The sequence below is a fragment of the Lepidochelys kempii genome, chromosome 6 (assembly GCF_965140285.1).
Source record: "Lepidochelys kempii isolate rLepKem1 chromosome 6, rLepKem1.hap1, whole genome shotgun sequence".
Classification (NCBI taxonomy): Eukaryota; Metazoa; Chordata; order Testudines; family Cheloniidae; genus Lepidochelys; species Lepidochelys kempii.
In genome coordinates, this window is record NC_136385.1 from 1362932 (window position 1) to 1376654 (window position 13723).

At 55.8% G+C, this 13723-nt stretch overlaps 1 protein-coding gene across 1 annotated transcript in view; it reads left to right on the plus strand.

Annotated features, from left to right (window-relative positions):
- The first annotated feature begins 9260 nt into the window (after positions 1-9260).
- The window catches only part of LOC140912299 (RING finger protein 112), a 49808-nt gene continuing 45345 nt past the window's right edge, over positions 9261-13723 (plus strand). Inside the window, exons 1-5 of the mRNA XM_073346517.1 lie at positions 9261-9305; positions 11963-12065; positions 12244-12559; positions 13019-13234; positions 13568-13705. Coding sequence (XP_073202618.1) covers positions 12043-12065; positions 12244-12559; positions 13019-13234; positions 13568-13705 — 693 coding nt within the window. The 5' untranslated portion in view covers positions 9261-9305; positions 11963-12042. The remainder of the gene's footprint in view (positions 9306-11962; positions 12066-12243; positions 12560-13018; positions 13235-13567; positions 13706-13723) is intronic.

Genomic DNA, 13723 nt, shown 5'->3' on the forward strand with positions numbered 1-13723 from the left:
GCCCGCCCTGCGGGCGCGGTGACAGGCGCCCGGGCTGCAGCTCTTGGAGAGAAGACAAAACCGGACCCGTCGGGATAAAACCACACGGCGCACCCCCAGGGGGCGGTGTAACGCCGACAGAGCCCGGGCGTCGGCCGGCGGGATCAAACCGGCGACCTCTGGGGCTCAATGCAGGAGCCTCCACGGCATGAGCTGAGAGCCACGTGGCCCTTCGCTCTCGCTCAGTGGTCTCGGTGCCACTGGCGGGGACAGACCCCCACACCCAGGAGGTGTGTGGGCTACAGCTGCACGTCTGATTTCCCAGCCGGGACCCGGGAGGGAGCGGGGCGTGGGGGCCCGAAGGGGCAGATCCCAGAGCCGGCGGTCATGCTTCTGCTGGCTAATCTGCCCTGGCCCTTTGACAATAAACGTAGCCCAGGCCACAGGCTCCACCCCAAGGCCCCGCCTCTACTCTGCCTCTTCCCACCCCCTCCACAAGGCCCCGCTCCCACCAGCTGCGGCCGGTGGGTGCTGAGCACCCCCCTAGCTTTCCCCATGAGTGCTTGAGCCCTGGAGCACTCCGGGCGTCCGTGCCTATGCCCCAGGCCCGAGTCCCTTCCAAGGGCCGCCTGTGGTGTCCAGCCCCGATCCTCCGTTCCCAGCAGACCCCAGTGCGCCGGGTTCCCCTTAGCCCCCTCCACCCACAGCGCTTGAGTGCCGTGACAGTAAACCAAAAGGAAATTTATTCCAGAAAGAGCAGAGCTTCAACTGGAAACACGTGGGAGAGATGGGAACAAACGGTCATGTCCAAAACGAACCAGAAAACACAAACTAGGACCTACCCCTATCAATCGTCACCATTCCGAGCTAGCAAAGGAGTGCGTCACCCCAAAATTCACTCTTTTGCAGCATTTGCTTGCCTCATGGAACCAGGACACCCCTGGGCCCCTGCTCATCAAGATATATGCCGGGTGACCAGATGTCCCGATTTTATAGGGACAGTCCCGATTTTTTGAGCTTTTTCTTACATAGGCACCGATTACCCCCGACCCTGTCCTGATTTTTCACACTTGCTATCTGGTCACCCTAGGCCTTCTCCACCCTGTGAGCTACTGGACCAGACACTTGTTTCTGTTCTCGGACAGGGGCAGCCCCTCGCTGCCCTGTTGTTCCATTTCACCTCCAGGCGGTTCCGATGGTTTGCCGTTGTCTTGGAGGGTTTCTATTGAGTTAGCATCATAGACTATCGGGGTTAGAAGGGACCTCAGGAGGTCACCTAGTCTAATCCCCGGCTCAAAGCAGGACCAATCCCCAATTTTTGCCCCAGATCCCTAAATGTCCCCCTCAAAGATTGAATTTACAACCCTGGGTTTAGCAGGCCAATGCTCAAACTACTGAGCTAACCCTCCCCCCATGGTGATCCCCCAGTGGTTTGAGCATTGGCCTGCTAAACCCCAGGTTGTGAGTTCAATTCTTGAGGGGGTCATCTGGGGCAAAAATTGGGGATTGGTCCTGCTTTGAGCAGGGGGTTGGACTAGGTGACCTCCTGAGGTCCCTTCCAACCCTGATATTCTATGATTACCTTCTATGACTTCTTCTGGGCTGGGACCAGGGTAGAGAACTGACCCATGAATTCCATCACCCCCGTTACTGGGGAAGGGTGATCACTGCGACCTGAATGGGCCTCTGATTCCCTGGTGACAAACTTGCCCTCCCAAGACCACCAGGGCATACATTTCAATATTAGCTACATTATGACCCGTCCACACATCTCGCAGTGATCCGGAGTTTCAAGAAGTCACAAGCTTTCGGTAGAGACCTCACGTGCAGCTCCACGGCTTGTTTTCTAACTCTGAAAATACGTATTCTAGATTCTTACTCTTTGAACCCGCTCTCCTTACTAATAGTGATACTTTCTTGCAAAGTCAGCTGGTTAGTGTGGAAACAGCCACTTCAGGCTGTGTTTCACCAGGGCAAGGTAAAGCCCCATTTTAACTACGGTTATGCTTCGTCCTGTGTTTTCCTGGTATTAAACAGCCTGCAGGGGGTGTGCGCTTGGGGAATAATACTAGCTAAAATTTTGTTTGTTCTTAAACCAAAGGCCCACAGCCACATAGGGGAAAGAAGGATAACCACGTGCCAGCATCACTTTACCCTGGAGTGCCGTGTAAATTGCTGAAACTTGCTTTCAAATCTGCCTTTTTAAAATGGGTTTCTTGAAACAGTCAGTTTGGGTGCTTAAATTGTTTGTGATTTAGGGGCATAAGCACTGAACTTTTGTTTTTCTCCTCTGAGAAAATGTACGCGTGACCTCGGGCAGGCGGGGGAGGCGAATGGGTATGTGGTTTTTTAAAAGTATTTTGTCGCAAACTGTTTGGGTTTCGGAGGCTTAAATATACGGGCTGCCAAATGGGGTCCGTGTATGTTTTAAAATGGTTACAAAAGTTTGTTTTCATGTTTAACTATGTAGGAACAGGTGCGGGTGGGTTTTCTACAGTGTTTTGTTGCAGTTGCAAACTGCTTTGGGGGGGCTTAAAATACGGGGAGATTTCTTTTTCTTTTACTCTGGGCAAATGTATGTTTTAAAATGGGATAAAAATTAGTTTTGATGCTTAAATTGTTTGTGATTTAGGGGCATATGAAAGGTGTCTTCCCCTCCCCCACCCAGGAAAATGTATGCATGATTTCAGGAAAGGAGGGGGTATAAAAGTGTGGGTTTTTAAAGGTATTTTATTGCAAACGGTTTGGTTTTGGATGCTTAAAATACTGTTTTTTTTTTTACTCTGTGCAAAACGTGGGGTCGGGGGGAATTGTTTGTGTGTGGGTAATTTACAGTCTGAAATTGATTGTGTAGCACAGTGACTTTTAAACAGCCCCAACACAACCAAAAAGCACCTCCCCTAAATTATCACTTGATTTTTCAATTTCACACAACTGTTTCCTGTGTCTTTTTAGTCATGTTGACTCCCCACAGTAGGGAGGGGGGGGGGGGACAAGAGAAATCCTTAGACCCCAGTGCAAAGAAGTCAAAGGGAAAAAGAACGAGAGGAGAGAAACTCTCCAGGATCAACAGTTGACAGATGGTTGAAACCTAGTAAATATATTTTGATTATTTGTTTGGTTGCTCAACTGGTTTTGTTGTTAAGCGAATACCTAGGTGGGGGTGCGTTTCGGTGAGAGGGAGAGATTATAGATTATAGAGTTAAGGGTTTGTTTGTGAACATTGTTTATTTGATGCTAAATTGGAACATTTTTTCGCTAATCAATCCTGTCTGACTCTCCCGACCTGCCGCAGTCAGAGCTACGGAGATGTGGCCGGCCGAACCACCGAACAACCAGGAATCTGCCGAGCCCGTTAACAATGCAACCAGCAGACGAGCGCAGACAAAGCATCAGGGTAACTCAAAACTTAGCTCCGGCCAGCCAAAACAAATGACTCAAAAATCAGCACGGCTGCCACACCTTCAGCTCCTCTGCGGTTGACACCGCACCGAGCCCGGAGAAAGCTGTGAGCAAAAACACGGAGGCGGGTGTGCGCTTTAGGGTGGTGAATAGGGCTGCAAACACACACAGTGCCAGGGTGGCTACGGGCTGCAAAAACACTGTTGCAATAATTTCTCTGTCTCTCATTAACACCAGCAGTAAGGATTTTGGAAATTGGGAGCTAACATTGATGAGGGATGTTCTGTCCCTGAGTGCCGACCCTTTGAGTGACTTGGAAAGACCGATAACTGTACAAAGTCTATGCTGGTGGCGGTCAAAAATTGGGTTTTTCTAACAGGAGATGGTACCTAGGCATGGGGCTCACGGCTGTGCGGATAACGGGGTTTGAACACACGAGGGCCTGCGCAGACTTGCAGAGGGAGCGCTCAGCGGCGGCAGGTGGAATGAGCGTTTGGATTTGCAGGGTTTGGGGGACAAAGAGGCGCCTGCCGAAACTATGGGCGAGAATCCCTGTAAAAAAAAAAACAAAAAAAAAACGTAGAAAAGGTGGAAGGGGCAGGGAGGAGAAAACACACTGTTATGACTGAGAACGAGGGGTGGGATCGCGGAGAGTCTGATTTCGAAAAGCCCACGGAGCGGGGTTCCCATCCGCTCGCGAGAGACCCTGAGGCTCAAATAGTGGCTGATGCAGAAGAGCCCCCCCTCAGCGTTGGGGCTTCTCCCCAAAACTTTCCAATTCAGCTACTTCTCTTAGACGGCAAGGCCAGAAGGAACCAGCCGGGTCATCTAGCCTGACCTCCTGCACGTTGAATGACAACGTCCCAATCTATTGTTCTGTTTTCAGTTCAGACCAGAGTACCCCAAGCAGTAAGTGGCCACCCACCACCATCCAATGGAGGTCTTCGTGTTTCTTCCATTTCAACCTGTTACTTTGGCGCTTCACGGTTTGGTTGGGTTTTCAATTGAAATGGACGTCGGAGAGCCATAGCAAATACCCCCCCCCCCAAATGCCCCTCGCTTTGAAATGCTGGACAGGGAGGAGTTTGTTCTTCCAGTGTGATTTATAAATCCAGGGGAGGCGTGCGACCCCCGGCAACGTGTCGGTCTGGGGTTAGCCAGGCGCTGACTTTGGAAATAATGTGATTTTTCAACCGTCTAGTGACTTTGCGAGGCTAGAAAGCCTGACCCGGAGTGTGCCACGAACTCCCGAGGGGTTATTACACCTGATGGTTTAGTTGGGGTTGGTCCTGCTTTGAGCAGGGGGTTGGACTAGATGACCTCCTGAGGTCTCTTCCAGCCCTAATCTTCTATGGTTCTATGATTTTATGACCCACAGGGGTGTATAAACTCCTGAGCTTCTGTCTGATTTACTACCAATCTGGGCTCCCCGCCCCGCTTTTGGGGGGTGAATGCCCTTTAGCCCTAATTACTGACAATCTTTCCAACCCCCAGCAGGGCCTAATATCTTCAACCCTGATGGAAAGCGAAGGAAATCTGGGTTGGAGAGTCACCCCTAGGCCTGGTCTTATAGAGCCACGGCAGGTGACCGAGGTGCCTTGGGCGGGTCGATGGGGCTGGGTGAGCGCTGTTGAGCTCAAGTGTGTCAGACGTCCGGGCTTTACACAAAATGCGAGAGCTCCTAGCTTGTCTTTTAAACTCACCTTGCTGGTTTTATTCCCCACCCCCGTTTCTCCTGCGGGCGTTTCAGCTTCTTGGCTGGGAATCCGTCTTTTTTCTTAAATAGCCGGGATCTGGCAAGCTATTGTATTGGACCGACATACGGCCCTTGAAAACAAACCAACCTGCCCCATCAAACCCTTCGTCTTAATCTAAGGCCCCTGTAACAGACACATGGATGGTCTCAGTGGCCTTTCCAATAGATATTGTTATTCACAGATGCCAAGGTTTCCTAGGTTTGATCTCACATTTCATCCCGGCACCATCCTCTGACTTCACCCTTTTGGATTTCTTACAAATCCTCTTTTTCCTTAGCAGGGCTCTGTGAGGTTTGTGCGGATCGGCCAGGCAGTATAATGCCCTAAGCCGGGATCCTTCGACTGGCTAATTCTCTTTAAACCACTGTCCGGGGCGCTCGCGTTTTGCACAGCGTTTACCAAGGTGACACCGTGGGCTACATTTTCATGGGTGAAGCACAGACGTTGCGTGGGATAAGCTACGGCTTCTTCCCAGGCCCGGGTCAGCACACAGGCCCCGGTGCTTGCAGTTTCTGTCCTCTGAAGTCCACGCAGTCATGATGCTCCTGGCCCGGCATGTCCCTGACGCGGCCCCCACAATCTTCCGTAAGCTTCTGGGCCGAGGGCCTTCCTTCCGTCCGCACAGCTGTCTTCCTCGTCCCGCTCGGGGTCCTCTTGAGCAATGCGTCTTGGCGTTGAGCAAAACCTCGCTGGGCCTGATTCATCTTCGCTTTCTGAGGCACGGCTGGCCAGGGCCTCCGGGGTCTCTAGGAAGGCCTCTAGCTGCCGAGTTTCAGGGAAGGAACAGCTGTCAGTCCCCTGGGTTTAGATTTATCCAACCCCAGGTCGGTTCCCACCCCATCGCACCCCATGCTTCTGGTCATGTGTCAGTCTCGGGGGTGGAGATTACAGGTGGGTGGGGCCTTAAAGGTCGGGGCGGGGACAGTGTTTCTTGACGTTGTACCCTTCGATGGCTCCCATGCTTGGGTCAACCCTAAATCTCCAAGAGCCAGAAGCTGGGAGTGGATGACAGGGGCTGGATCACTCGATAATTGCCCCGTTCTGTTCATTCCCTCTGAAGCACCCGGCACTGGCCACTGTCGGCAGACAGGACACTGGGCTAGGTGGACCTTTGTTCTGACCCAATGTGGCCGTTCTCATGTTCTTATGAGTTTGTCAGGGCTGAGACTGGAGTTGCTTGTAAAGAAACAATGAACATTTTGCTGGTTGGCAACAAGGGGCTTCTGTGTCCCGGGAATCAACGGTGAAGTCACCCCAGAACGGTGCCCTGGTTAGTTGTATAAGCCCTGTGAAAGACGGGTGTCTGCCAGCTTACTGGAGTTGGCTCCCCCTCTCCAGAGATAGGACCCCTCCGGCGCAGGTGGTGCAGTGGAGGGCTTGGGTGAGGATGAGACACATGCCCTTGGCTTTACAGTGCCCCCTGTGGATGACGATTGTGATGCATTGGAAACGGTATTAAAATTTGTGAGCGATCAGTTTAGATTCTCAGTGGGTTTCCGGGTCCTGTTGGCAGGCTAGGGGACTCTGTGAAGAAGCCTGTTATCAGAGACATTTCTGCAGAGAGCCAGCCTAGAGTAAGGCCCATCCAGTTGTGCCCCTCTGCTTTTAAAGGAGCAGCCTGTTTTGTTTTCCTCTGTTTTGCGGGTCTTGTGTGTTATTGAGCTGGATTCTAAGCAATAAAGTCATGTTACGTTGATACCTTCCAGACAGGCTGTTTAGGTTTGAGCTAACTTCTCTGTGTGTTTGCCATGAAAGTTAACAAGTATGGCAAGGCACCTATGAGAAAATAGGAGGGAATATTATGCTGGAGTTGCTTCAAACCTGCTGTTCTGAGAAATATCAATGAACTAGTTTTGCATTCAATTGTCTTGTCTGGAGCAACTAGGATAAGAGTTGGAAAAGGCCAGGGTGCCGCCTGGCTTTCTCGTCAGATGGGGCGGATGGGAGATTCTCTCCACACGTGACTTTTAACCCAACCAGATGCTCACCGAATGTGTCTGCTAGGTAGGAAAGTTCTCCTCGGCATGGGGATTTTGACAGGAATTTTGTTTTTGACACTGGCAAATGGGGGATTGGAGGCTGAACTAGGGTTTGAAGGGAAATTAAAATGTCAATGGGAAGTTTTCCTGAAAAGTGTCTGATTCCTTGGGCGGGTGGGTGGGGAATAGAATTTGAGTTTTTGGCCCAAACTTTTCAGGTTTTTGGCTTTTCTATGAAAAGTTGAAATTTTCTGTTTTCTGAAGATCTTTTACTGTTTTTTTTGTGTGTGGAAAAACAGGGTATTGGACACAACAGATTTTTTTCCACAGAAAGTGTGTGATTTGGGAGGGGGATTTTCTGATTTATTTTTAAAACCCAAAAGCTTGAGACGCTTCTGGCTTCTTTGCCAATAATGTTGCTGGCTGGTTTCTTTGACAACAACTTGAAATTTTGCATTGGAAATAGACGTTTGTTTTCCGTGCCAGAGTCTTCGCATGTGGGTGACGGTCACTGGTCACAGCTGGGTGCGAGATTTCGTTCATCACAGTGGAAGTGGAAGAGTATCACAGGAGGAGAAACTGAGATCGCGGGGCGCGGCCACATCGCGCCAGGCGCTGCACAGACCCTGAGTGACCGCAGTCTAAACAGACAGAGGAAAGTTTTTGCCGGGCCTGTGAAGTTCTTACGTTCTGCACTGCTCGGTTTGGATGTTTGTCTCGTGGTCTGTAACACGGTCACTTCTGAACCCTGTGTCTGACCTATCCCCGGCTCTAGAAAGGTCTGAGGTCTAGTGGGTTAGAGCAGGGGGGGCTGGGAGCCAGGACTCCTGGGTTCTCTGCTCAACCTATGTCAGTGCTGTTGCCCCCCCGGTGTGTCGCCAGTCCAGGATCCCTGGCTGAAATGTTTGGGGCGGGGGGTGCCCCATGGGTCCAGGGACTGTGACAGGTCAGCATCCGTTTGCTCGGCTGTCTTTGTTGCAGAGGGTCCCTCATCTCAGACCAGTGGGTTGTGTCAGCAGCTCATTGCTTTGAAAGGTGAGTCACTTGGGGTGGGGAGGGACGAGGGGACAGGCAGATGTGCTGCTTGGATCCTTGCTGGGAGAGCCATCCCCATGCGGGGTTATGGGCAGCTGTTCTGCAGCTGCCCCACCCCAGAGGTGGCTGCATCTCAGCACCAGGCAAGCCATCCCCGTGTGGCGTCACTGGGTAGTTTTTCCTCCGCTGTCCTGCCCCAGAGGTGGCTGCATTTCACAGCCACACGAAGAGCCACATGAACCCAGGACTCCTGGGTTCTCCCCCTGGCTTTGGGAAGGAAGTGAGGTCTAGTGGTTAGAGCAGGGGCCACTGGGAGCCAGGACTCCTGGGTTCTCCCCCTGGCTTTGGGAAGGAAGTGGGGTCTCGTGGTTAGAGCAGGGGCCACTGGGAGCCAGGTGTGTTATTGTGGGTGGTTCTTTTCCTGCTGCTCCACCCCGGACCCCACTGCATTTTTGCCCATGTTTACAATCCATCTCCCCCCACTGATCATTGTTTTCTCTCTGCTCCCCATCTCTGGTCCTCAGCCTGCCTATTCTGTGAACCCTGGGGGGCGCGGGGGGGTGGGTGGGTGGGTTAGAAACTAGCTCTCCAACCCCTCCCTAAGCCAGGTCTGATCCCCCATGCACCAGATCATCATCTATGCTGATTACGAGAGGTGCAGCCATTCAGCCGATGTCGCCCTAGTGCAGCCGCTGAAGCCAGTGCGATTCAGAGATGAAATCTGCCCACTCTGTTTGCCGGGCCCCTCTGATCCTCCCCTGCAAACAGCCATGCTGGGTCACCAGCTGGGGAAACTGTTACTCAGGTAGTAAGACCATCCCCCGGGGAAAGGTGCTATCGCTCCGTGTCTAAAGCCCCATGCTCCTGGAGTCCTGGGATTCCTGCTGCACCTTGAAATAAACCCAGCCCAGCACTCTAAAATTTGTGGCCGTCACAAAGCTTGGTGGAAAATTTTGCTGTTTGAACGCTCACAGGGCCAGACTGAAGCCAGAGACCCTCCGGTGTTACTCCTGGGTCCGCCCAGAAGGACGATTTGAACGGGCAGCACTGTCCCTCTCAGGTGTTAGCTGGTAGCTCATAACCTGTCAACAGCACCAGGACTGGCCAGAGGTGTCATCAGTGGTGTGGGATCGAGGGCACCAGTTGAACTGGGGTAAGTGACGGGGCTCTGGGGACTGGGAGCAACCTGAGCGGGGTGTGATTTGGGGTGGAAATGACCCTTCACGACGAAGTCCACTTTGCCCGGGCGGCCAGAGAGCCTGGAGAGTCTAAGACTGTCCGTGACGCGACTTTTCTTAGGGGTCCAGGAGTTCCCATTTGTTCCTGGCATGGCGAAATCTCATTACCGGCAGGCCGCCGGGTTGGCCTGAGGTTGGCACTCACGGCCGTGAGCCGCACCAGACAGGGTGACGCAAACTCCCCCTGGAGACTGGCGAATTCCCCATGGCGGCCGGCCTTAAGGAGCCCTGAGCCGACGCTGCCCCCTGGTGTCGGTCAAGGAGGCTGCAGACGGAGGGGGTGGCCCGTTGGCTCGGGCGGGAGAGTTTTGTGTCACAGGTTCGGGTCCCGCATAGGCTTTGCCGTGTGTGTGTGTGTGTGTGTGTGTGTGTGTGTGTGTGGGAGGCGGTGTGGTGTGGCCAGCTGGGAAGGGGAACGGATGCCAGTGTGGGGTGGGTGGATGTGGGAGGAAAGCGGGTGGGGACTGGAGCAGAGGATGAGGGTGTGTGTGCGGGGGGATGACGATGGGGTGGGACAGAGAGGGATGGGCAGGCATGGGGGTGGATCCAGGGACCCGGTTCTCCGCCCCCTCTCCGCCGTCCCCCCACCCCAGACTCCGCAAGAGATTCAGGCCCAGCCTGCAAGGCCAGCTCTGCACCATCCACCCTCACCCGGAGCCTGGCAGGGACCCCGTCAAACCCGAAATGGTCTGGGCGCCTCCTGGATCGGACCCGCGCCCCCCAAACTCATTGGCCAGGGCAGCAGCTCAGCTGGAACTCTCTCGCCGTCCACGCTCCCGGCATGGACCGCGTCATGGAGGGAGGGAGAGCTCAGTGGTTTGAGCATTGGCCTGCTAAACCCAGGGTTGTGAGTTCAATCCTTGAGGGGGCCATTTAGGGATCTGGGGCAAAAATTGGGGATTGGTCCTGCTTTGAGCAGGGGGTTGGACTAGATGACCATCTGAGGTCCCTTCCAGCCCTGCTATTCTATGATCGAGCTGCTCCGGCCCCAAGAAGGAATTTGCTACCCGTTTGTCATAGCAGTTGCTGCAGATCTCTGGATCCACCCCCCCTTTTTTTGTGTTGATAGTCTGAGTCTGAGCAGCACCCGCCCCCAGCTCTGCTCCAGGCCCATCCCCAGCCTCCGCATGGCTCTGAACCCAGCGGTGGGCCTGCTCCCAGTCTTGGCTGCTGGCAGTGGCTGCTCCGTTCTTACCCCCGAGACCCCACTCCTGTCCTAGAGCCAGGGAGAGAACAGAGGCATCCGGGCTCCCAGACCCCGCTGCTCTAACCCACCAGACCCCACTTCCTTCCCAAAGGCAGGGGAAGAACCCAGGAGTCCTGGCTCCCAGACCCTGCTGCTCTAACCCACCAGACCCCACTTCCTTCCCAAAGGCAGGCGGAGAACCCAGGAGTCCTGGCTCCCAGTGGCCCCTGCTCTAACCACTAGACCTCACTTCCTTCCCAAAGCCAGGGGGAGAACCCAGGAGTCCTGGCTCCCTTCCCCCCAGCCCCACCTACCAGTGGCTATTCACACCCTCCCCGCTGGCTACCGCCCTCGCCACGCCCTGGGAGCCAATCTCCTTTGCGGTCAGAGCCCGGCTGCTGGGCAGGAGGAAATAGAAACCAGCGGAGGCTTTACTTTCGTTTCCCCAGGATTAAATCTTGGACACGGGCAGAGCGAGCTGTGGGACAGGTAACGGGGGGCCAGCGACCGTCCCCGGGGGGCAGAATCGCCCCCTCCAGTCTATTTCCCCCCCACCCCCAGAGAACCCCCCTGAGATTGGAGTGGCTGGTTTCAAACCAGCGGCAGCTGGGGGGCACCGAAGGCAAATCCCGGCCACCCCCCGGCCTCTGGCTGGGGCCCGGCCCCCAACCCCCCAGCCCAGCCCCCCGGGTCCCCACGCAGCGAGCCGCGCCCGGCCGCCACGCCCGAGAGCTGCTTGAAAAGTCCCGAGCGGCTGAAAATCCCGCTGCCCCCGGGGCACTTGCGCTGCGGTGGGGAGGGGGGCGCCGATGGCAGCGGGCTCTCCCCAGGTGCGACGGCTGGGGACGCGCGGTTCCCTCCTGCAGCAGAGACGGAAATGAGTGGTGTTTAATGCCAGGGAGCCCGGACTCCTGGGTTCTCTCCCCAGCTCTGGGTCGGGAGTGGGGTCTAGTGGGTTAGAACCAGGGGAGGCTGGGAGACCGGACTCCTGGGTTCTTTCCCCATTGCCGAGAGGGGAGTGGGGGGCGAGTGGCTTAGAGCAAGGGGGACTGGGAGCCTGGACTCCTGGGTTCTCTCTCCATCGCTTGGAGGAAGGAGTGGGTTAGAATGGGGAGGGGAGCTGGACCCCCTGGGTTCTGGGTGCAGTGGGGCTGTGGCATGAGGTGCTGGCCAAAGAGAGTTTGCTCATTTCTTGAGGTGCTAGTGGGGATGGGGGGTGTCCCCAGTACACAAGGAGAGCCCTGGAGAATTCAGCACTCAAGAATTGGGATTAGGACATGGAGTGTCCCTGCCGTGCTCTGTGCCTCAGTTTCCCCCTCTGCCAGCCCTCCTGTTTGAGCACAGTGGGTGTGAGGGGGTTAATCCATTGGTGTCCTGTTGACTCAGCTCTCCAACAGAGTTTGGCTTTAGTCCCAGGCCAGGAGGAGTGGAGATCTGGTGGAGCCCAGCCTGTCACCTGCAGCATTATGGGAAATGCAAATAATAAAGGGTAAGCGCCCCAATCCCACCCAATTCAGGTGTAACCCATTCCAGCGCTGGGGCTAGAGTCCACGATTCCTGGCTCACAGCCCCGCCCCACTCGACTTCAATCCCCTGCCCCGCGCCCCCCCAGCTGGGATAGAACCCAGGAGTCCTGGCTCACAGGCCCTCTGCTGTGCGTTTCCCAGGCCGATCCCACCCCCCTCCTCGAAGTCAGCTCCAGAGGGGATGGTGGATCGACTCCAGGAGGACGTCACCTGCTCCATCTGCCTGGACATCTTGGAGGACCCCGTCTCCATTGAGTGTGGCCACAACTTCTGCCGGGGCTGCCTCGCGGCTCACTGGAGTGGGGTCTCGGCTTGGGGGTACCAGTGCCCCGAGTGCCGGGCTCCCTGCTCCAGGAACCGGACGACCCCAGACACACGTCTCAAAAGCCTGGTGGAGAAAATCAGAGACCTGCCACGTGAAGGGACGTTGACAGGAACAGGGACAGCGAGCCCTGAGGTGAGTGCAGCCCTCCTGAGGCTGGTCCAGAGATGCAGCCACCTCTGGGGCGGGGCGGGGGGGGAACAGCTGCATGTTTGCTGCCTGCAGCACGGTGTCCCCTATCTCCACGCTGGGGCCCTGGGGTCAGGGGGAAGGCCGGCTAAGGGGATTGCTGTGTGCCTTTAGCAACCGGTCAGGTCTCTGGGCTGCTAAGGGGGGAGCTGGGCACTCAGGGCTCAGACCTGCTGATAAGAAATTAACCAGCAAGCTAACAGGCTGTGACTCCAGACAGGGGCCCCCGGTGAGGGGACATGGACTAGCTGGAAGTGGGGGGGAGAGGGTGGGGCACTGGCTTGGATGTGGCCCATGGTGGGACTGGCTGGTCCAGGGGGTGGGAATGGGGCTCTGATCCGGGGGAGAAGGGACTCACCATCTCAGGGGTGGGGTCCCAGCTCTGATCTTGCTCTGTCCCTGCAGCCGGGGCCGAGGGCTCAGCCAGGGCCGGGGCGCCCGGTGCAGCTGGTGCATCTGGACAAGGAAGGGGGCCTGACCCTGGACAAGGAGGCCCTGAGCCGCTGCCTGGAGCAGGGTGGGGTGGGGGATGCCCCCGTCTGCCTGGTGTCCATTGTCGGGGAGCAGCGCCGGGGCAAATCCTTCCTGCTGAACTACCTGCTGCGTCGGCTCCAGAGCCTGGTGAGTGCAGCCCTGATCCCCTCCCAGAACCAAGGAGATAACCCAGGAGTCCTGGCTCCCGGCCCCCCGCTCGAACTCACTATACCCCACCCTCCCCTCCCAGAACTGGGGATAGAACCCAGGAGTCCTGGCTCCCAGCCCCCCTGCTCTAACCCACTAGACCGTCTAGACCCTTGTCTGTGTGTCTGTCTCAGCCCGAGTCTGCCTGTCCATCATCTTTCCAGTGCGCTGGTCCCCATGCTACTTGCCTGCTAATAAAATACCCACAGTCCCCCGATCCCCTGCACTAATTGCGCTGTCCCCCATGTCTTCTTCTCCCCCCCCCCCGCCCAGGATGTGAAGGATGGATCCTGGATGGGCCGGGAGGAGGAGCCCCTGGAGGGCTTCGAGTGGCGAGTTGGTGCCCGCAGTGTCACCAAGGGGGTGTGGGCGTGGAGTCAGCCCTTCTGGGTCCCCTCTGAGGAGGGGCAGGTGAGTGGGAAGAGGGGT